The sequence below is a fragment of the Callithrix jacchus genome, chromosome 8, assembly GCF_049354715.1.
Source record: "Callithrix jacchus isolate 240 chromosome 8, calJac240_pri, whole genome shotgun sequence".
Taxonomy (NCBI): Eukaryota; Metazoa; Chordata; class Mammalia; order Primates; family Cebidae; genus Callithrix; species Callithrix jacchus.
Genome location: NC_133509.1, coordinates 22,373,881 through 22,397,697, shown reverse-complemented (window position 1 = coordinate 22,397,697; position 23,817 = coordinate 22,373,881). Strand labels below are relative to the sequence as shown.

The following is a 23,817-nucleotide window of genomic DNA, read 5'->3' as shown; positions in this document are numbered from 1 at the left end:
TACTGGATGCTGACCACAGAAATTTTTGTATTAAAAATTCATTTTTTTCACAGAAAAAAAATTCATTGAAAGTCAACCCTGAGATGAAATGGCTGACCTTTGCTCAGGTGCACATCTGGCCAGTATTGAGGCTTTAAGACAAACTACGCGGCAGCATAAAGAAGTAGCCAGATTGCTGGGCACGGCGGCTCACACCTGTAATCCCAGTACTTTGGGAGGCCATGGCAGTTGGATCATGAGGTCAGGAGTTCAAGACCAGCCTGACCAACATGGTGAAACACCATCTCTAATAAAAATACAAAAAAATTAGCCAGGCGTGGTGGTGCATGCGCACCTGTAATCCCAGCAACTCAGGAGCCTAAAGCAGGAGAATCGCTTGAACCTGGGAGGTGGAGGTCGCAGTGAGCCGAGATGGTGCCATTGCACTCCAGCCTGGGTGACAGAGCAAGACTGTCTCAAAAAAAAAAAAAAAAAGAGAAGTAGCGAGATTATAACACTCGGGGAGGGGAAACAAACGTGAGCCTGGAGTCTGGGAGGGGCACTGCACCGCCTTGACTACCTTCGCCTGTATCTCACTGTCTTGCTTTCCTACTCTAGTCATCATAGTCTCAGCAACCATCAGGAACATATTCCCTTCAATTGCTGAAAGCATTATAGCACCTGATCGATCGAACCCCCAGCTAGGATTCTAGCGGAGTTAGCTATGCCCACCATGGACTTAGCCTGAAAAAATATGGGCCTTAGCCTGAAAAAATATGCTGTGATTTTAGCAGGCCACAATTAGCTCAAACAGGAGGGAGGATTTTATGACAGCTAAGGAGGGAGATTTAAACATTATAACAAGTTTCAGTGTGCTAGATTGGTTTTTTCCCAAGAAAACATCTCCAAGTAAAAGTGCTAGATTTCTGCCGGGCGCTGTGGCTCAAGCCTGTAATCCCAGCACTTTGGGAGGCCGAGGTGGGTGGATCACGAGGTCAAGAGATGGAGACCATCCTGGTCAACATGGTGAAACCCTGTCTCTACTAAAAATACAAAAAATTAGCTGGGCATGGTGGCACGTGCCTGTAATCCCAGCTACTCAGGAGGCTGAGGCAGGAGAATTGCCTGAACCCAGGAGGTTGCGGTGAGCCAAGATCGTGCCATTGCACTCCAGCCTGGGTAACAAGAGCGAAACTCTGTCTCAAAAAAAAAAAAAAAGTGCTCGATTTCTATTTGTGGAGAAGACCCCAGTCTTCTCTGTAGTCAATTATGAGCAGTGCAGTCCAAAACACTTGATATCCACAAGTGTTGTGTAAAAGTAACTATAGGGTGGATACCTCCTAAGAGAAAAAGATGGTTCCCAGGCTGATAGGCACTTCCACTCCTGCCCTTGGTAGCTTCCCAGTGGTTTGTATGTAGTAACCAAGGCCGGAGAGAAATCTAAAGCCTAGGTTGGCAGCTCTGGGACCCTTGGTCAGTTCATGCCTGGCCTCTGAGTCACCCTGTAGATCCCACATTGAGAAACAGGGAAACCTTAAAGGCCTATAAGCTGGTCTTGGAGAGGACAGAGACCTGACCTGCTTTTCCTCCGTTGGAAGACCAAGCAGGAAGAGAACTGAGGGAAGCTAGGGAAGTAGCAGCAGCCTGAAAGAAGAGGCTCTGAAAACAAACTAAAACTGGGGAGGCTGGGCATGGTGGCTCATGCCTGTAATCCTCTCACTTTGGTAGGCCGAGGCAGGAGAATCACTTGAGGCCAGGAGTTTGAGACCAGCCTGAGCAACACAGTGAGATCCTGGCTCAAAAGAGAGAATAAAAAAGCTGGGTTCCTGCTTGAGCCCAGGAGTTGAGACTGCAGTGAGCCATGATCATGCCACTACTCTAACCTAGGCAACAGAGCAAGACTCTGTCTCTGGGAGGAATAAATAGCGGGGACTGCTAGTGGGGGCCAACTCAACCCAAGTAAGGGCCTAATAGCTCCTCTATAGGCGTTTGTACTGCCCAAGAAAGAACTGGACCCTTACAGTCAGAGGACCCATGGTAGGATTATCTAGTGTAGTAGCCCCTTCTTTTACACAGGGAAGCTAGGATTTGGGCTGGGTTGAGTGGTGAGACCTCAAAACCACCAAAGAGCTCGGTCACTCTAGAGAAGCTTTTCTACTTGGCCAATGCCTCTTGGCCCACTTCCCTCTAGATCTCTGATTTATAAGACTTTTGTGTGTCTGTCTGTCCCAAGAGACAGGAAGCGTCCCTTTCAGGGAAGGAACGAAATTTCCATAGGGCCATGATGCTAAATAGTCCATTCTCCCAAGAACAAGTCCTATTCTGTCATTTACCTGCATACTGTCACATGAAGAAGACTGACATTGGTGGGCCTTCCATGCTGTAGCTACTGGGGCACCCTTCACCTCAGGAGTCCCATCCTAGCCAACAGGGATGAGCAAGATGAAGGGAGCAATGGGAAAAAGGACAGGGGAATATCTCATGTTTTAAAACTTGTATACCATGGGACTGTTAGAGAAAGGTGAAAACACCAGCAACTAATTCAGAAGCAGAAGCTTGTTTTAGCTCACACTGCTTTCTTATTTTCTCTTTCTTTTCTTTTCTTTCTTTTTTCTGAGACGGAGTCTTGGTCTGTCACCCAGGCTGGAATGCAATGGTGTAATCTCGGCTCACTGCAGCCTCTGCCTCCCAGGTTCAAGCAATTCTCCTGCCTCAGCCTCCCAAGCAGCTGGGATTACAGGTGACCACCACCATACCTGGCTAATTTTTGTATTTTTAATAGAGATGGGGTTTCATCATGTTGGCCAGGCTGGTCTGGAACTCCTGACCTTGTAATCTGCTTGCCTCGGCCTCCCAAAGTGCTGGGATGACAGGTCTGAGCCACCACCCTGGGCCTTCAGTGCTTTCTTCTTTCCTAAACATTGTTTCTTGCTTTGTCACTATGTCTCCTGTATGAGAACCCTGACTTGTCATATTCTGACTTGACATATTCTGGGTTCCCTATTTGCCTTCCTTTTCCTTTACCTCCTCCTGTAACCCCTAACACAGGTAGGATTGCAGTGGTAAAAGCTACAAACAACAGCAGTGGAAGGAGACGTATTGAACCGTTTCTGAGTTTTACTGAAAATTCGGGAGACATCAATTTGCTACCTCTACAGAGTCAGAAACATGAACTAAATTTGTGGTTCCCAAACCTGGATCATCCTGTCACTCACTAACCACCTACTGGGTGGACCTAGGAATTGGCATTTTATGGAGATCACTTGATCACCTCACAGATCTTTCAGATATGCAATGAGGAACTCATGCATAACCTTAAATTCACAGGGCAGTTGGGTTACAACCTCTTCAAATAAATGACAATTTAAAGTTACTTCTGCCAGGCCTTTTATCATAAACCCCACTTCTTACATATTCCATCAAACCCCTAACCTCTCTGGTCTCTCAAATTTCCAAGAATCTGTTCACTTCTTATGTTTGTGTACTCCCAAGAGAATGGAGGCTTATCTGGAAAAAGAACTAGATTAATCTTCTGTTCTACCCTTGAGCTCCCAATTATGGTAAGAAACTCAAGAAAAATTTATTGGCAGATCAGAAGATGGATCATTAGAGGAAGTCTAGTGTAAGAGTTCAAAGAAGGTACTTTGGAGTCAGATGGATCCTGGCTGTAGCAAATTAATATTCCTGTGTCTCAGTTTTTTTCTATGAATACCTACCTCAAAAGGTTGTTGAAGGTGAATGAGACGATACCTAGAAATTACTCTGAACAGTGCCTAGAATAGAGTGAGCATCCAGTAAACTGTCTGCTGTGACTATTATTCAGAACACCCCAGTATTTCCCAGCCACAACTGCCCCTTCCCCAGCCAACAGGGATGATATGGGGAGTGGTCTTCCATGGACAAAGCTTCCAGTTCCATTCTTTTGCAGAGAGAAATGCAAATGACTCAAGATCTTCTCACAAAGACAGTGTACCCAGATATATGGAGTTTCCTGGAGAGAATGATGACCACTTTGGTACTCTGCAGACATGAGGACCCTACATCAGGAGGTCCCAGTTAGGACAGTCAGTTACCAACCCTGTCACCCTTCCAGTTTACTACATGAAGCATGAGCTCAACAACAACTACCTGGAATTTAAGAACTATTTATACTCTGAAAGGAGAGCTAAACAAATCTCTGTTCTCCAAAGACAACGCAGTGAAGAGACCACAGGCTTTGTAAGCAGACTACCTTGAGTTCATTTTAGAGCAAATCACTGTAACCCTCTGGACCTCACCTTCCTCATCTATATAGAAATGAGAAAGGGATGCACAGGAGAAGGGAGAGAGGATAATATCTCACTGAACTGTTGTGAGGTGTGAATGAGGCACTGGGGCAAAAGCACCTAGCACAGTGCTTAGTCTATCTCAAGCACTGAACTGGTGCTGGTCCCTCTGTCCAGAGATAGGGCTGTGGACTACAGACAAGGTGAACTCAAAGAGTCAGAACTCAGAGTCTCAGATACTGAAGACTTGGGTCCCTCCCTGCCTCCCTCATCCCTCCCAGACCAGTTCTTGGACCCCCTCCCTCAAGTTCCCAGTCCCAGGCTGCTAAATTGATGAAGCTAAAAGGGTTTCGATCATGTCGGTATATTTATATGTAAATACAAAACTGTATCACTGTAAGATATTGAATATGAACATTACAATTATTTTCTGAATCTGACTCAGTCCATTGATATTAAATACAAAATGAAATGATTGTAAAAAATAAGAATATACACATTCAAAGAGCTTATTACAATATAAAATTATTGAGGTCTGATCAGTTGCCAACCTCATCTTCTGTGACAGGGGAAGGTTTAGGAATTCCTGTGATTTTCTTGGGAATGTAGAGTACTGGGGACTCTTAATCATCCCTAGCACATAAGGATGAGTGGGCTGGGAGCAGGCAGGGATCAGGTTGGGTAGGTAGGGGACAAACAGTGATTGCAGGGGACCTCCTCACCCAGCCAGGGGGTAAAGCTTTTTATTGACACAAAACCCACCCAGTTTGAGGGTCTAGCAGACTAGCGGGCATCTCAGTAGACAGGGCCAAGCTGCATAAAGGAACCATCCAGCCAAAAAAAAAAAAAAAAAAGGGCCCCAGCTAATCCTTCCAGGGAGGTATTTTCTTAGTAGATTTTTCTCTCGCACACTTGGGCTCCCCTCCTTCCTTCTAAGACTTCGTACCGATTGCTTTTGGCTCCGGCTGCTCTGAGTTCATCTCTACCCTCCGCCTCCCATCCCTGGGATAGTGAAAGCAAAGAGAGAGTATGGAATCACAGTAGAGGTCTGTTCCCCAAATTGGCCAAATAAGCAGAGAAAAATCATCAGATAAGGAAAATGCATGCAGAGTTAACCCAGTGTCACCACAAACTAATATTCTTGGCTCCAACAGGTAGCAACTGGAGGGGGATTAAGTAATTACTTAAGGATGAGGCCCTGTGGCAGGAACACAGAGGAGATGTGTGTGTGTCCTCTTCCACCACTCTGTAGCCTGACAACAGGAGACATGACCACCAACTCAAGTAGTCCAGGATAAATAGTAGGGTCCAAGAAGCAAGGAGTCCTGAACTGCAACACAAAGCCCCAGGAACTTCTACAAAGGAGTATCTGTGTGTATATATATTTATAGAATACGATATTATCACATACAATATATATTATATACACACATACATATGGACCCATACACTTAAGTGCATACACACACACACACACACACACACACACACACAGAATGACAGAAAGGACTGGAATACACGCCCTACTTATAAACGTGCTTGGCACTCAGGACGATCTCTAGAATATGTAACTTGGTCAAGCTCTCTGGGGAGAAAGGCAAATGCTCATCAAACCTCCCCATAAAATCCTAGCAAACGGAAGGAGTGGGAGACAGGAGACCTCCAGAAAGAGAATGGTGGGAGAAAGGGGGAGGGATGTTCCTTCCCCACTTACCTCGGGGACCCTGGAAAAAATCAATAGCCACAATTTGGTTTTAATAAGGCACAGTTTGATAGCAGGTGCTAGGAATTAAGAACACATTGCTGCTGGCCCTTTCTAGTGGCAACTTCACCACATTTATCTAGCCAAAGGGAAAGGCTGCCTTGCGTGCACATGTGCCGGGAGACACGAGAAAGAAGTTGATCCATGGCTTCAGCGTAACTGATGGCAACCTATAGGCTCAGCGGTGTCCAGGGTAGTTTAAGGAAGGCTGGCCAGCAGGTAGGAGGTTCGTGGAAGAGTTACTGACCCTCCATGGCCAGAAGGTTTTGGCCAGAGGATACCATGCCCTCCTTCTCTGCGAACTCCAGGATGGCCTTGTAGCAAAAATAGTACTGCTCAGGGGTCTGGATGCTGAAGGCCCTCTGGGTCCTCATGCGTGACACCGTCTGGAACACATTAAGGGTGCCAAGCTCCTCCAGCTGTGCCAGGCAGATGTCCAGTGAGCAGAAGGTACCTGAAGAAGGAAGGAAGTGATCACATCTGGTTTACCTCTCATCTCTTCTTCCCTCTATCAAATAACCCAGGCAGAATTGAATGAATGAATTCAAAGGCAAACTGCCTCATGGCAGAAGGTCAGATGGCCTTAGGCCTGAAAGGACTCAAGGAGAAGGTCATGGGGCGTGTTGGAGGCCAGAAGGCCTCTTACCTCTCAGGACACACATTGGGGCAACAGAAGTGGAAACGGGAGGGTGATACAGGGTAACTTCCTGCTTCAATCCCAGACAGACAGACTGACAGCACTCCCACACCTAATTTCCAGAGTCCATAAGTTTCTCAGAGGCCTAACGCAAACCTATTCCCAACTTTCTCCCAAAGGGACCTTTAAGCTAGAAAGGCCCACACTTCCTGCCATGTACATCCCCTTAAGGCAAAAGCTGCTAACTTGCTCCAGAATGGAGAACACAGCACAGGGTGGGGAGTTCCTCCAGGGAGGGCTAGATGGGAAGGAAGCAGCCCAGCTGAGCTCTCTGCAGTGACAGTGCTAACAAGGTAACAGGGTCAGCGTTATGATGGGGGTGAATAAAACATCAACCCCTAGAGGACTTGGCTTATGAAATATATATTCTGGCCATCTCTTAGTCCACCAAAAGGACATTAAAAGAGGGATTTTTTCACAGCAATTCACCATCAAGGGAGCAAAAGACTTCCCTCTCCAATCACAGATGTGGGCTAAGAGCTTTGTTATTCCTCCTCCACCCCGACTGCCTCTGCAGACACCAAGAGCTGCATTAGGTACATTACCTGTCCTGCCAATGCCTGCACTGCAATGGACCACAATGGGTGGCTCAGGGCACTGCCCTTTGGAGCGTGCTCCCATGTTGCTCACAGCCAGACTCTGCTGGTTTCTGACCACTCTCAAGAAGTCAATGAGGGAAGCTGCTGAGGAAGGGACACCGTAGTCTGGCCAGCTCAAGAACTGGAAGTGGGTCACCTGCCGTTTCTGCCGCTCCTTAAATGAGAAAAGCAAAAGTGAACAAGGTCATTTCTGCCTTCCCCTAGCTACCTCTAGCTTTTCCAGATTCTTAACACCCTGGTTATCCCTACCACCAAGACTGCTATCCACCACTATCAACTTTTCTCATAATTGCTTCTTTTACTACAGACCCAAAGGAAGGATCAGTTAATTGTTTGGAAAAGGCAGAATTCCTATACTGTACGACCCCAGTTGTTTTTTTTTTTTTTTTTTTTGGAGACAGGATCTCACTCTGTCACACAGGCTGGAGTGCAGTGGCACAATCAAACCTACTGCTGCCTTGACCTCACAGGCATGTGCCACCATGCCCAGCTAATTTGTTCTATGTTTTGTAGAGACGGGATCTCACTGTGTTGCCTAGGTTGTCTTGAACTCCTGGGCTCAAGTGATCCCTCTGCCTTGGCCTCCCAGAGTGCTGGGATTACAAGCATAAGCCATTGCACCCAGCCCCAGATTTCTTAAATTCTAAGTTTTATACCTATTTGATGCTCCTATTGTGCTGTAGTAATATAGCTATATTGGCTGTGAGTTAAATATCCTCATCCTGACCCCAGAAAAACAGAAGCAACTCATAACCTCCCTGGTATCCTATTTATTCCCTCTGGAGATTTTCTTTACAGTAATTATTCTCCCCCTGTTTCAACAAGGTGAGAAAAAAGAAACCTGGATTTACCTCTGTGTTGTGAATTTCTAGCGTTGTTTTCTTATAATGATTCATGTTCTCCACGCCTAGATTGGTCACTGTGAGGAAGCCAAATCGGATCCGAGAGTCTTTTTCTAAAGGCCAGTACTGGCCACACTTTCTCCTGCCGCCTTCCTCAAAGCTGAAGACACACAGAGCAAGGTAAGCCTTCCATCCTTCCTCTCCGCAGCAGTAACCTGACTTCCACAAAATCCTAATATACCCCCAGGCAGCAATATTATCTCTTGCATTGCTTCTAACTTACACCATTGATTCTCAGCAGAAAAGAAAGGAAACCTCTTCATTCTAAACAAATGTACTCAGAGCTAAGGTTTTTGCATGTACTCATATAGCAGACAGTTACTGAGCACTTACCACATCATTTGGTCTTTTTCCTAATATGCAATGATACTTCTCACATATGTGGGATAAATACTGGGTGAACAGAGGAAAAAAACAGTATAGTAGCTAGGTACAGTCATGCATGCCTGTAATCCCAGCTACTTGGGAGGCTTAGGCAGGAGAATCACCTAAGACCATGAGCCTGGGCAACTCAGTGAAACTCCATCTAAAAAAAAAAAAAAAAAAGGAAAAAGAAAAGAAAAAGGGAAAAAAAACAGTAGAGAAAATATGATAGGTCAGAGAGAACTCCCTGGCCTATACCTCGGCCACTGCTTGTCTTCCCCGGTAAGAGCGGTTGGCTAATAGAAGACTGAGAAAGACACATCTCCTGGAATGTTAGCAGGAGGTTTGTGTAAAAGCCTGAAGTCTCAGTCTGGGCAACATGGAAACCCTGTCTCTACTAAAAATACAAATATTAGCTAGGCATGGTGGTGGGTACCCGTAGTCTCAGCTACTTAGGAGGCTGAGGCAGGAGGATTGCTTGAATCAAGAGGTTGAGAGTGCACTGAGCTTAGATGCTGCCACTGCACTCCAGCCTGGATGACAAAGTAAGACGCTGTCTCAAAAAAAAAAGGCCTAGGCCAGGCGTGGTGGCTCACACCTGAAATCCCAGCAATCCCAGCACTTTGGGAGACTGAGGCAGGTGGATCACCTGAGGTCAGAAGTTCAAGACCAGCCTGGCCAACATGGTAAAACCCTGTCTCTACTAAAAATAAAAAAATTAGCCAGGCATAGTGGTGAGTGCCTGTAATCCCAGCTATTTGGGAAGCTGAGGCAGAAGAATCACTTGAACCCAGGAGGCAGAGGCTGCAGTGAGCTGAGATCACAGCACTAACTCCAGCCTGGGTGACTGAGCAAGACTCCATCTCCCCCTCCAAAAAAAAGGGCTTAATCTAAATCTACCTCGCCACCCTCCAGTGGCCCCAAAGTATTCCAAGGTGGTACTTCTCCCACTACCTCCTCTCCAAATAAGAGGTGGTTATAACAATGCTGAGGAAGGGAACTGAACATTCTCATTCGTTTTTTTCCTTTCTCATCTGAAATAGGTTATTCCTTAAATTTGCCAGATTAAAAAAAAAAATTTGCCAGATTAGTAGACCAAAATTTCAAAAATATTCCTTTCATTAAAAGCTTCCTGGGTGGACATGGTGGTTCAAGCCTGGAATACCATCACTTTGGGAGGCCAAGGTGGGCGGATCACAAGGTCAGGAGTTCAAGACCAGCCTGACCAACATGGTGAAACCTGTCTCTATTAAAAATACAAAAATTAGCTCGGTGTGGTGGTGCATCCCTGTAATCCCAGCTACTCAGGAGGCTGAGGCAGAGAATTGCTTGAACCCGGGAGAGCCAAGATCGTGACATTGCACTCCAGCCTGGGTGACAGGATGACATTCTGTCTCTTTTATTTATTTATTTATTTATTTATTTATTTAAAAATTTTTTTTTTTTTAGAGACAGGGTTTCACCATATTGGCCAGGCTGGTCTTGAACTCCTGACCTCGTGATCCACCTGCCTCGGCCTCCCAAAGTGCTGGGATTACAGGTGTGAGCCACCACACCTGGCCCACTGTCTCAAAAAAAAAAAAATGCTTCCTGCCTGACCCATTAGAATTTACCCATTATGTTCTCTACAGTTCTACTATAGGTGAAAATATGAACAAGCAGAAAAAAATGGCCAGAAAGCAATAGGCCAGGCACAGTGTCTCATGCCTGTAATCCCAGCACTTTGGGAGGCTGAGGTGGACAGATAACTTGAGGTCAGGAGTTCAAGAATAGCCTGGCCAACATGGTAAAACCCTGTCTCTATTAAAAATACAAAAATTAGCTGGGCATGTGGCACATGCCTGTAATTCCAGCAACTCGGGAGGCTGAGGCAGGAGAATTGCTTGAACCTGAGAGACAGAGGTTACAGTGAGCCAAGACTGTGCCACTGCACTCCAGCCTTGGCAACAGAGTGAGACTCCATCTCAAAAGAAAAAAAAGTAACAACAAATGGAGAGAAAAGGGGATCTGGTAATTCAGGAGCCAGGAAGACAGCTCCCCTCTAGAAATAGGGAACAGATTAAAGGAGAATTGTCTCATGTTTCCCAGTAATTCCTTTAGTGGCTAAGGCCAGGACCTCAAAATAGGCTATAACTGGAACAGAGTTGCCAGAGCCAGGTATTAACGCTTTAACAAGTTAGATCTATTCCTCTCCACCATACTGGGTTGTGAATTAGCTAAGAGATCTCAAAATTTTTGCCATGGGTTTCTTAATCCTTTTTTTTTTTTTTTTTTTTTTTGAAGACAAGAGTTTTACTCTGTCGCCCAGGCTGGAGTGCAATAGTGTTATCACAGCAACATCTGACTCCTCGGTTCAAGCAATTTTCCTTCTTCAGCCTCCTGAGTAGCTAGGACTACAGGCACATGCCTCTACGCTGGGTAAAGTTTTGTATTTTTAGCAGAGACGGGGTTTCACTGTGTTAGTCAGGATGGTCTCAATCTCCCAATGTTGTGATTGCCCGCCTTGGCCGTCCAAAGTGCTGGGATTACAGTCGTGAGCCACTGCACCTGGGCTTTTTTTTTTTTTTTTTGAGACCGAGTCTCACTCTATTGCCCAGGCTGAAGTGCAGTGGCGTGATCTCAGCCTCACTGCAACCTCTACCTCCTGGGTTCAAGTAATTCTCCTGCCACAGCCTCCTGAGCAGCTGGGATTATAGGCATGTACCACCATGTCTAGCTAATTTTTTGTATTTTTAGTAGAGACAGGGTTTCACCATGCTGGTCCAGGCTGGTCTGGAACTGTTGACCTTGTGATCCACCCGCCTCGGCCTCCCAAAGTGCTGGGACTACAGGTGTGAGCCACCATGCCCAACTGGTCCCCATTATTTCTAAAAGCTAAACTTCCCTATTTAATCACCCATGCTTAGGGACAGAGTAGAGGTGAGGACCAATGGAAAAAAGTGATTAACTCACCGGGTGGTCATGACAATCACCAAGACTTTTTGCTCCCATACCATGAGCCAGAAATCACGATACGTATTTTCCAAAGGACCTGGAATAAAAGGAGAAGACAGGAAACATGACTCTGGGAAACCCTCTTTTCCTTTGCAGGCTTCTTCTGTTTTACTCCCCAATGGTAACTCCGAACCACAGATCTTAGCTCCCTGCTCATCTCTCCACGTCCCTGCTATTCAGTGTGGTCTCTGGACCAATCACACCAGCATTGTATGGGAGAGTGTAAGAAACATGAATCTGCACGTTAACAAGATCTCCAGGAGAGTCATAGGTAGGTTTGGGAAGGACTGTTACATATCCTTTCAGAGCCTTAATCATTAGACCTTCAGCCATCACATTCAGGCTGATAGTGTCAAATGTGTATGAGTCTCTAGCTGTTTTCATCTCACCTAAGCTTCAGTTTTATAATCACAGGTTGCTTACTAAACCATTAGCCTTCTGTTTCCCATCATCTCAGATCCGTTATGTCTGCAACTAAGTCTCCTTCAAAATTAGCTTTATCTTGGCCAGGTGCAGTTGCTCATGCCTATAATCCCAGCACTTTGGGAGGTCAAGACAGGTGGGTTGCCTGAGCTCAGGAGTTTCAGATTAGCCTGGCCAACATGACAAAAACCTGTCTCTGTGAAAAATACAAAAATCAGCTGGGCGTGGTGGCGCATGCCTGTAGTCCCAGCTACTTGGGAGGCTGAGGCATGAGAATCGCTTGACCCCAGGAGGTGGAGGTTGCAGTGACCTGAAATCGCACCACTGCATTCCAGCCCTGAAAACAGAATGAGACTCCATTCAAAAAAAAAAAGTAGCTTCATCTTGCAACTTTCTTATCTCTGTTAACAATACTGGCATTCTTAAATCATTCAGTCTTAACAAGTTGAAGTCGACTCTGACTTACCCATTTCCTTCATCTCCTGGAAGCAGTCAGTCACCAAATCCTAGAGATTTTTTTTACCTTTTAAATATTTTTGGTTTTTGTTCTTTTGCCTCTATCTTCTCCCCATCTTGTTCTTCCTGCCCAACTACACTGACACAAAGACCACATCATTGCCCAGCATGGTGGCTCACACCTGTAATCCCAGCACTTTGGGAGGCAGAGGCGGGTGCATCACCTGAGGTCCAGAGTTTGAGACCAGCCTGACCAACATGGAGAAACCCTATCTCTACTAAAAATACAAAATTAGCTGGGTATGATAGTGCATGCCTATAATCCCAGCTACTTGGGAGCCTGAGGCAGGATAATCACTTGAACCCAGGAGGCAGAGGTTATAGTGAGCAGAGATCACGCCATTGCACTCCAGCCTGGGCAACAAGAGTGAAACTCCGTCTCAAACAAAAACAAAACAAACAACAAAAACAAAGACCACATCATTTTCTAAGTTACCGTAACACCCTCTTCGTCTGCTTTTCTAAATAGGCCTTTTTCCCTTCCATTCTACTCTGGGAACTCCATCAGTTTAATCTTTCTTTCTTTTTTTTTTGAGACAGTCTTACTCTGTCACCAGGTGCTAGGCTGGAGTACAGTAGCACAACGTCGGCTCACTGCAACCTCCACCTCCCAGGTTCAAGCAATTCTCCTGCCTCAGCCTCCCGAGTAGCTGGGACTACAGGCATATGCCACTCTGCCCAGCTAATTTTTGTATTTTTGTTAGAGATGGGGTTTCACCATGTTGGCCAGGATGATCTCGATCTCTTGACCTTGTGATCCACCCGCCTCGGCCTCCCAAAGTGCTGGGATTACAGGCTTGAGCCACCACGCCTGGCCTAGTTTAATCTTTCTTAAAAATGACTTCATCAGAACATAGATACACCATGCTCACTTTTGCCTCTATTCCTTTGCTCAAGCTGTCTCCCTCACCTCCAGTGCTATTCATTTTCTACCTGTTTTCAAGTGCTGCCTCTTCCTTGACATTGTCTCTGACCACCCCATTCCTTGTGAAGCTTCTTCTCTTTTGCTTTTGATGGCACAGCTGGATCTGTACAGGTTAACCATTCAATGTATATACTCTTACATCTGTTATTTTACTTTGTGGGAATTAATGATATCTCAGTAAACATGGTCCTAAGGACAAGGGATTATAGGTGTGAGTTACTGCGCCTGGCCAAATTCTCCTTTTATAGTTAGAACTTGCATAGGGCTGAGCACTCAGCAACAACTTTCAAGATACTTGTGGACTACCAACTCCATTTCAATCAAGACAGTAACCAGCCAGGCGCAATGGCTCATGCCTGTAATCCCAGCACTTTGGGAGGCTGAGGCAGGCGGATCACATGAGGTCAGGAGTTCAAAACAAGCCCGGTCAACATGGTAAAACCCTGTCTCTACTAAAAATACAAAAATTAGCTGGGTGTGGTGGCGGGTGCCTGTAATCCCAGCTACCCGGGAGCCTGAGTTAGGAGACTCCCTTGAACCTGGGAAGTGGAGGTTGTAGTGAGCCAAGATCTTGCCATTGTACCCAGCCTGGGTGACAGAAAGACTCTGTCTCAAGAAAAAAAAAAAAAAGAAGACAGTAACATCTCAGGATAATTTCTTATACTTTCCTGGTGTTTCTCCCCTCTCTGCTTTCAGGAAAGCAGGGCAGCACTGATGGTTAATTTTGGCCTAGAAGTCTGCTAGTTCCACTACAACTAATAATTTTTGAGACAGGGTCTCACTCTGTCACCTATGCTGGGTGACAGTGGTATCATGGCTCACTGCAGCAAAATTATTGCCCACTTAGCCAAATTATTGCTAAGTCTTTTAGCGAGCACTAAGGTGACACTGAAATGCCCTCTCTGCAGAAATGGATGATGTCAAAAGCATGTGAGGTCTTAGAAATAAGCTAAATATCCAATAAGAGAGGATTAATTAAATGATGACATATCAGGTGGGGTTCAGTGGTGCACACTTGTAATCTCAGCACTTTGGGAGGATGAGGTAGGCAGATCACTTGAGCCTGGGAGTTCAAGACCAACCTGGGCAACATTGTGAAACCGCAACCCTACAAAGAAATGCAAAAATCAGCCAGGTGTGGTAGCACATGGCTATAGTCCCAGCTACTCAGGAGACTGAGGTGAGAAGATCACCTGTGCCCAGAGAGGTCGAGGCTGCAGTGAGCCATGATCATGAGCCATGATTGTACCCCTCTGTCACCCAGCCTAGGTGACAGAGTGAGACCCTGTCTCAAAAATAAATAAAAATAAATAATAGCATACCCATAATTTATGCAGTGTATAAAGGTGATGTTGTAAGAGCTGTATTTTTTTTTTTTTTAGACAGAGTTTTGCTCTTGTTACCCAGGCTGGAATGCAATGGCGTGATCTCGGCTCACCGCAACCTCCACCTCCTGGGTTCAGGCAATTCTCCTGCCTCAGCCTCCCGAGTAGCTGGGATTACAGGCACAGGCCACCATGCCCAGCTAATTTTTTGTATTTTTAGTAGAGATGGGGTTTCACCATGTTGACCAGGATGGTCTCGATCTCTTGACCTCGTGATCCACCTACCTCGGCCTCCCAAAGTGCTGGGATTACAGGCTTGAGCCACTGTGCCCCGCCAAGAGCTGTATTTTTTGTTATGAAAAGGTATTCACAGATACCATTAAATGAAACAAAAGATAAGTATAGAAAGAGCAGAGTTGGTTAATTTTTTTTTCTGAGACGGAGTCTCACTCTGTCACCCAGGCTGGAGTGCAGTGGCGTGATCTCGGCTCACTACAACCTCTGCCTCTTGGGTTCCAGCAATTCTGGTGCCTCAGCTTCCCAAGTAGCTGGGATGCCCAGCTAATTTTTGTATTTTTAGTAGAGACGAAAGTTTTACCATGTTGGCCAGGCTGGTCTTAAACTCTTGACCTCAGGTGATTCACCCACCTCAGCCTCCCAAAGTATTGGGATTACAGGCTTGAGCTACCGTACCCAGCCTGGTTAAATATTTTATATGCCTATATCTGCATGTATGCATAGATAAAGGTCTAGGAGGAGCTTCTGTAAAATGTTAACATTATCTCTGAGTCATAGGGTTATGAGTGATTTTTATCTTTGTTTTCTAAATGTTCTACAATAAACATGCCATTACCCTACTATACCCATCAAGAAGATAGTAAGGACACCTTTTCCACATATCTGACCCTTAGCCTCAACTACATCCTATGCTCCTGCACCACAGCAACTCTCAGATACTTTGTTTTCCACATTCAGACCACTGGCAGAATTGGAGTTCTGAGCAGTCAAAGCACATGGTAACTCAGTTATACCAGACTGAGGCTGGACAAACTTCTCACAGCCTCAAAAGAGAAGGGAAAGTTGTACTTCCCAGCTTAGACCCTTTAACAGTAGATTTCTCTCAAGAAATAAAGTCAGCAGTTTATACTGACATAACTGAAACAATCCACTGACTTGACTTGTAAAAACTTCTGAACCAAACAAACATGGGTTCAATCCCTGGTTCTGGCACTTACTAGCTGCATGGTCCAAGGTCATGTAAACTTTTGGGTTTCAGTTTGCTCATCTATAAATTAATAAACCTCCCTTGCAGAGTCTCTATAATAATTAGATAGCACTCATGCATTTGGCACATAATACATCTTCTCAATAGATGACATCATTAGTAGAATTATAGGCCGGGCGCAGTGGCTGATGCTTGTAATCCCAGAAATTTGGGAGGCTGAGGTGGGCAAATCACTTGAGGCCAGGAATTCAAGACCAGCCTGGCCAACATGGCAAAATCCCATCTCTATCAAAAATACAAAATTAGCCATGCGTGGTGGCTCACGAATTGCTTAAGCCCAGGAAGTGGACGGTGCAATGAGCCAAGATCGCGCCACTGTACTCCAGTGACTGCACTGGTTGTCAAAGCAAGACTCCATCTCAAAAAATCAATTAACTAATTAAATAAAAAAGAAGAAGTTGCAGGCATTATGATATTTTATTCCTAAATACTTGAGCACCTATTAGGAAAACAAGGACATCCTCCTATAGAATAATACTATTATCACCTTAAGCTTATACATGGATAAAATGATGGCTACTACAGTCTCCAATTGTTTCTTTTATTTTTATTTTTTAAAAGACGGGGTTTCACCATGTTGGTCAGGCTGGTCTCAAACTCCTGACCTCAGGTGATCCGCCTGCCTCAGCCTCCCAAAGTGCTGGGATTACAGGCATGAGCCACTGCACCTGGCTCCAATTGTTTCAATAGTTTGTCTTCAATTTTTCTTTCCTCCCAACTGAGGATCTAATCACAGATCCTTTTTTTTCTCTGAGATGGAGTTTTGCTCCTGTTGCCCAGGCTGGAGTACAATGGTGTGATCTCGGCTCACTACAACCTCCATCTCCTGGATTCAAGTGATTCTCCTGCCAACTAGCTGGGACTACAGGCATGTACCACCTCGCACCGCTAATTTTGTATTTTCATTAGAGACAGGGTTTCTCCATGTTGGTCAGGCTGATCTTGAACTCCCAACCTCAGGTGATTCACCAGCCTCCCGAAATGTTGGGATTACAGGGGTGATCCACCGTGCCCGGCCTTTTTTTTGTTTGTTTTTTGTTTTTTGAGACAGGGTTTTTCTCTGTCACCCAGCTTCGATTGCTGGAGTGCAGTTGTGTAACCATAGCTCATTGCAGGCTCAACCTCCCATGCTCAAGCAATCCTTCCACTTTGGCCTCATGAGTAACTGGGACCACAGGCATATGCCACCATGCCTGGCTAATTTTTAAAGATTTTTTTGAAAATAAAAAAAATAAAGATTTTTTTGGAGACAGGGTCTCCTTATGTTGCTCAGGCTGGTCTCAAATTCCTAGGCTCAAGGGATCCTCCCATCTCTGTGTCCCAAAGTGCTGGGGCTATAGGTGTCTGTCATGCATCATCCTTTGCCATGGGTTTGCTCTGTTTTTTTTTTTTTTTTTTGAGAGATGATCTCGCTGTGTCAGCCAGGCTGGAGTGCAGTGGCGCAATCTCAACTTAGAGCAACCTCTGCTTCCTGGGTTCAAGTGATACTGCCACCTCAGCCTCCCAAAGTACTAGGGTTACAGGTGTGAGCCACTATGCCCAGCCATGGTTCTTTAATCTAGAACACTTCTTTGCCTTTTTGTGTGTTAATGGCATTAACTTTGGAGAGTTTGAGCCAGTTTTCTTGTAGTATGCCCCACAATCTGGATTTCTCTGGTTTGTTTCCCCTGACTACATTAAGATTTTAAAACTGGTAATATACAACACAGATGATATTCATTTCTCAATGCATCATATCAGGAGGCATAAAGAATGTCCCTTTGTCCTTTATTGATGATACTAAGTTTGATCACTTGATTAAGGAAGTATCCACCAGATCTTGCTCTGCAATGGTCAAAGGGCCTATGCCCATTTGATGGTCTGTTGTCTTTCTGTGTTATAATTTCCTCTTACTTTCTTTGAAAGTGACACAATAGGCTGGGCGAGGTGGCTCACGCCTGTAATCCCAGGACTTTGGGAGGCCAAGGCGGGTGGTCAGGAGTTTGAGAACAGCCTGGCCAACATGGTGAAACCCTGTCTCTACTAAAAATATAAAAATTAGCTGGGCATGGTGGCACATACCTATAGTCCCACCTACTTGGAAGGCTGAGGCAAGAGAATCACTTGAACCCAGGAGGTGGAGGTGCAAGACTCCATCTCAAAAAAAGGAAAAAAAAACAAACAAACGAGAAATTCTTCTAGAGCTCAGTATTTCACTGTCAGACCTATTAGCACATACTATCTATGTCAGAACATTTGCTGGAATGCTCAGTGATGGTACAGGAACCAGCCAAGGCCTGTTAGGACATCAATACTCATTCCTAGATTGAACTAAATCTCTGAGAAGTCCACTGCTATTCTTGGCCTCTTACTAGACAGGAAGAGTATGAAGAGCTGGCTGATGAGTTCTGATGCCTTACACCCTTGCCAATGCTAAGCCTAACCCCAAAACCTGAAGGCAGTAGTGTTATGTATTTAAATCTCCAGTTTATCTATCTCTATATGATGAGTTTCTAGGCACATCTGGTACAGAAACCCCAAACTACTTATCTGCTTTTCTCAACCACCACCAATCTTTATGGAAGGCCAGGATCTAGTGGCCAAAACCTCCACTGAAGTTACTATTCCTTTAAAAATTATGCCATCATTTGGCACAAGGAATCTTAAGTAGATGGCACAAAACCAGCATGGGGGAGATGGATCAGCTTACCTTGTGTGCCAATGTAAGCATTCTTCTGCTTGTAGCCATCCATGAAACTGGCATTGATGTAATCTGTCTAATGATAAAAAGGAGACATCACTACAGCTGTACAGAATATACCATTTGGGTCATAAAATGATGTACTTGGTAAGTAAAACCCAAGGTGTAAATATTCTCCTCTTCTTGAGCAGAAAATGAAGAGTGAAATGGCCAGCTGAAAACCTCACTTCAATAAATGTTGCTGAGACAAGTGGATATCTACATGTAGAAAAATCAAGCTGACTCCTTCCTCACACCATGCACAAAAATTGACTCAAAATGGATCACAGACCAAATGTAAGAGTTAAAATTATCAGCATAAAATATAAGAGTAAATCTTTGTGACCTTGGTTTAGGCAAAGCCTTCACAGATATGACACCAAAGGCATAAATGACAAAAGAGATAAATTGGACTGTATTAAAATTAAAATCTTTTGTGCTTCAAAAGTTTTAAATTTTAATATCAAGGCCCCACATAGTGGCTCATGCCTGTAATCACAGCACTTTTGGAGGCCAAGGCAGGTGGATTACTTGAGGCCAGAAGTTTGAGACCAGCCTGACCAACATGGTAAAACCCCATCTCTACTAAAAATACAAAAATTATTTGGGTATGGTGGCATGCACCTGGAATCCCAGCTACTCAGGAGGCTGAGGCACAAGAATCACTTGAACTCAGGAGGTAGAGATTGCAGTGAGCCAAGAACATGCTACTGCACTCCAGCATGGGCAACAGAGTGAGACTGTATCAAAAAACACAAAACAAAACTAAACAACACCATCAAGAAAGTAAAACAACCCACAGAACACATGTATTTGGTAAGGGACTTGTATCTAGAATACATAAAGAACTCTTGTAACTCAATAATTAAAACATAAACAACCCAATTTAAAAATGGGCAAAAGAGATGAACAGCTATTTTTCCAAAGAAGATATATGAATAGCCAATAAGCACATGAAAAGATCATCATTAGCCATGAGGAAAATGCAAATAAAAACCATGAGATACAGCTGGGCATGATGGTTCACACCTATAATCCCAGTACTTTGGGAGGCTGAGGCAGATGATCATGAGGTCAGGAGTTTGAAACCACCCTGTCCAATATGGTGAAACCCCATCTTTACTAAAAATACAAAAAATTAGCTAGGCGTGATGACACGCACCTGTAGTCCCAGCTGCTCTGGAGGCTGAGGCCAGGAACCCAGGAGGTAGAGGTTGCAGTGAACCAAGATTGCGCCACTGCACGCCAGCCTGGGCAACAGAGCAAGACTGTCTCAAAAAAACAAAAAAAAAAACCCACAAGATACTAATTTATACCCCCTAGGATGACTACAGGTATAAAAGATGGATAATATTGTTGGCAAGGATGTGGAAAAACTGAAACCCTCATACATGTATATACAGTACTTATACATTGCTAGTGGTAATGTAAAATGGCACAGTTACTATAGAAGACAGTCTGGTTGTTCCTGAAAAGATTAAACAGTTACCATATGACCCAGCAGCCTGAGCAAAATGATAACATGTGTCCATACAAAAACTTATACATAAATATCCATAGCAGCATTATTCATAATAGCCAAAAGTGGAAACAACTCAAATGTCCTTCAACTGAAATGAATAAAATGTTGTATATCCATACAATGGAGTATTATTTGGCAGTAAAAAGGAGTTATGTGATGATATATGCTACGGCATGGATGAACCTAGAAAACATTACACTAAGTGAAAGAAGCCAGACACAAAAAGCTACATATCTTAGGACTGTCTTTGTATGAGATCCCTAGAACAGGCAAATCTATGGATATAAGAAATAAGCTAGGGTGGGTTAGAGGGAAGTGGGCAGTGACTGCCAAGGGTGTGTATTTTCTCTGGGGAATGAAAAAAAATGTTCTAGTTGACTGTGGTGATGGTTGCACAACTCTGTGACTATACTAACAGCCACTGACTTGTATACTTCAAATAGGTCAACTGTATGGTATGTGAACTATATCTCAATAGAAACTCTTATTTACAAGAAAAGGGTCCATCAGGACTTGCAACACTGTAGCACGGCAAGCAAGCAGGAACATCTGGCCCATCCTGCCATACACAAAAGGCAACATGTGAATAGAGAAGGAAGAAAGCTACACCTCATACATGGGACCATCAACAGGACAGGCCAAACAGCTAGACTCCATTACTACCTCAATTAACGCAAAGCAACTTCCAGTCAAATTCAAAGGTGTCTCAATTAACAGCTCCTGACTCTCTCTTCTAGAGTCTTCTCCTACCTCTTAATGTCCTCAGACCTATTTACTTCAACATCATTTTTTATTATACCTACTCACAAGATCCTTTCATCCAGGCTGATAAAAGAGAAACAGTGATCAGCTGCAGTTTCATGCTGTAGTATAGCTAGTTGAGAGATGGACGGATGTAGGAAGTAGAATGGATAAGGGAAGGTATGAAGGGTTACAGAAGGATAAAAAAAAGAAGTTTCAATAGCAAACTACGGAAAACTGATAACTCACTGTACTATAGAGAGGTCAGACTGACTCTTTCCTCAACCTATCACTCTTTCTCCAGTGGATCCCATCACTGGGAGGACAGTGTGAACTGTCAGTATCCCATAGCTAACCTCCTAAGATATCACCTCATGGTCAAACCCAGGTTACTTGAATTTGTGTCCATTAACCGGTCAGTCTACCAATTGATCACTCTACTATTTATTTAGTCAAGAGTTTCCTCCTTAGAACCTATAAATAAATAGTGGAATGACAAACTCAGAGTTTTCCCTCCCACAGCAGCTAGTATTACCCTCATACTATTACCATCCTACCCTGATTCAGACAACTTCACTGAGCTAATAGACCACCTGCAGCAGACCCAGCATGCTAAAAGCCTCACTAACTCCAAACAGGCTTCTCAATCCAGGGTGCACCCAGTCAGCCAAAGCCCATCCTCTACTCAACCTGACACATAGAAAGGGCATACCCTCTCTAGGACCAAGGGGAGAAGGTATGGAAAAGTACAAAAGATTTACCTGGTGTATGCCAGTCAACATTAGTAAGAACATAAGTAGGAACTAATTTCATGCTTTAAACACAAAAGAATTGTTACTTCTTTAAAGAAGACATTGTTTATTTTATTTTATTTTATTTTTGAAACGGTCTTGCTCTGTCACCAGAGCCAGGCTGGAGTGCAGTGGCGTGATCTTGGCTCACCGCAACCTCCGCCTCCTGGGTTCAGGCAATTCTCCTGCCTCAGCCTCCTGAGTAGCTGGGATTACAGGCATGCGCCACCATGCCCAGCTAATTTTTTGTATTTGTAGTAGAGACGGGGTTTCACCATGTTGACCAGGATGGTCTCGATCTCTTGACCTCGTGATCCACCTGCCTCGGCTTCCCAAAGTGCTGGGATTACAAGCTTGAGCCACCACGCCCAGCCCAATTTTTATATTTTTTAATAGAGACAGGGTTTCACCATGTTGGCCAGGATGGTCTCAATCTCTCGACCTTGTGATCTGCCTGCCTCAGCCTCCCAAAGAGTTGGAATTACAGGCGTGAGCCACTGCGCCCGGTCCATTATTTCTTTATAATTAAGAATTACTAGCTTTAGCACTGGTCTCTGAGAGTGCTGATTTTTATTTCATCTTTGGAAGAATCATTGCCTATTAAAACTGAAAATGACCCAGAGACAAAGTATATACTTGGGGGCAAATTGTAATAGTATGAAGAACTAAACCCGGCACACTATGTTATGGGCCACTGCTATAGACTGAATATTGTGTCCCCCATGACTTCAAATGTATACACTGAAATCCCAGCCCCTAACCCCCAATGTAGTGGTACTAGGAGATGGGGCCTTTGACAGGTGATTAGGTCATGAGGACCATGAGGACAGAGCTCTCACAAATGGGATTATTATCTTTATAAGATAGAAGAGTTCTGAAGCACTCCCTCGGCCCTTCCCCTTATGCCATGGGAGGATGCAGTGAGTACCTGGTGGTCAGTGAACCAAGAAAGGGGCCCTTGCTAGACCACAAATCTGCCAGCATGTTAGTCTTGGGACTTCCGAGACTCCACCATATTAAGAAATAAAATTTCTGTTGTTTTTAAGCCATCCTGCATGTGGTATTTTTGTTACAGCAGCCCAAACAGATTAGGGCAGCCATGTTCAATAGAAAATTGGACTGTTTTAAAATTTCAGAAGGAACTGAAGTGAACAATTCACTAAAAAACCTGAATCCTCCAAAAAAACAAGGTAATGTATACTTGAAAATTACACATGAGCAGATTTTTTTTTTTTCAAGATGGGTTTCACCATGTTGGTCAGGCTGGTCTTGAACTCCCGACCTCAGGTCCTCCACCCGCCTCCAAATCGCTTGGATTACAGGCGTGAGCCACCACGACCCGCCAGATTTTTTTTAAGACGAAGTCTTGCGCTATCACTCAGGCTAGGAGTGCAATGGCGCAATCTTGGCTCACTGCAACTCTTCCTCCTAATGGGTTCAAGTGATTCTCCTGCCTCAGCCTCCTGAGAAACTGGGATTATAGGCACCTGCCACCACACCAGCTAATTTTTGTATTTTTAGTAGAGATGGGGTTTCACAATTTTGTTCAGGCTGGTCTCAAACTCCTGACCTTGTGATTTGCCCGCCTCGACCTCCCAAACTGCCTCCCCCAGTGCACCTAAAAAGATGACAGGCGTGAGCTACCACGCCTGGCATGGAGAGCAGTGTTTTCACCACAAAACAAGGTAAATATGTGAAGTAATGCATATGTTAACTAGCTTGACTTAGCTACTCTGCAATGCATATGTATTTTAAAATATTACACTGTATACCATAAATATATACAATTTTTATCAATTAAAATTTAAAAATAACTAAATGTCAGGAAACATGAGGAAACTAACCCCAAGGGTAGAAACACCCTGAGAGTATTAAGTCCCCAAAGCTAAGCAAATAATTTTTTTTCACTTTCCCTGTCCCTCAAAGTAAAGAATTTAATGTAAAAAATAAAAAAAATAAAAATAAAAAACCTAAATATCCCATTTGCTGTAAAATAAAGCCTCCACTAA

At 44.3% G+C, this 23,817-nt stretch overlaps 1 protein-coding gene and 1 long non-coding RNA gene across 5 annotated transcripts in view; one reads left to right on the top strand and one right to left on the bottom strand.

Annotated features, from left to right (window-relative positions):
* Positions 1 to 4,592: 4,592 nt before the first annotated feature.
* Positions 4,593 to 23,817, bottom strand: part of PTPN9 (protein tyrosine phosphatase non-receptor type 9) — a 99,451-nt gene continuing 80,226 nt past the window's right edge. For all 4 annotated transcript variants that reach the window (XM_054240483.2, XM_078333747.1, XM_054240482.2 and 1 more), the window contains 5 exons: positions 18,725 to 18,791; positions 11,520 to 11,598; positions 8,154 to 8,304; positions 7,249 to 7,456; positions 4,593 to 6,460 (listed from right to left, as the gene is read on the bottom strand). In XM_054240483.2, coding sequence (XP_054096458.1) covers positions 6,246 to 6,460; positions 7,249 to 7,456; positions 8,154 to 8,304; positions 11,520 to 11,598; positions 18,725 to 18,791 — 720 coding nt within the window. In that variant the 3' untranslated portion in view covers positions 4,593 to 6,245. The remainder of the gene's footprint in view (positions 6,461 to 7,248; positions 7,457 to 8,153; positions 8,305 to 11,519; positions 11,599 to 18,724; positions 18,792 to 23,817) is intronic.
* Positions 8,192 to 20,394, top strand: LOC103795575 (uncharacterized). The gene is made up of 3 exons (XR_623165.5): positions 8,192 to 8,324; positions 11,658 to 11,832; positions 18,907 to 20,394. It is a non-coding gene; the product is annotated as an uncharacterized LOC103795575 (long non-coding RNA).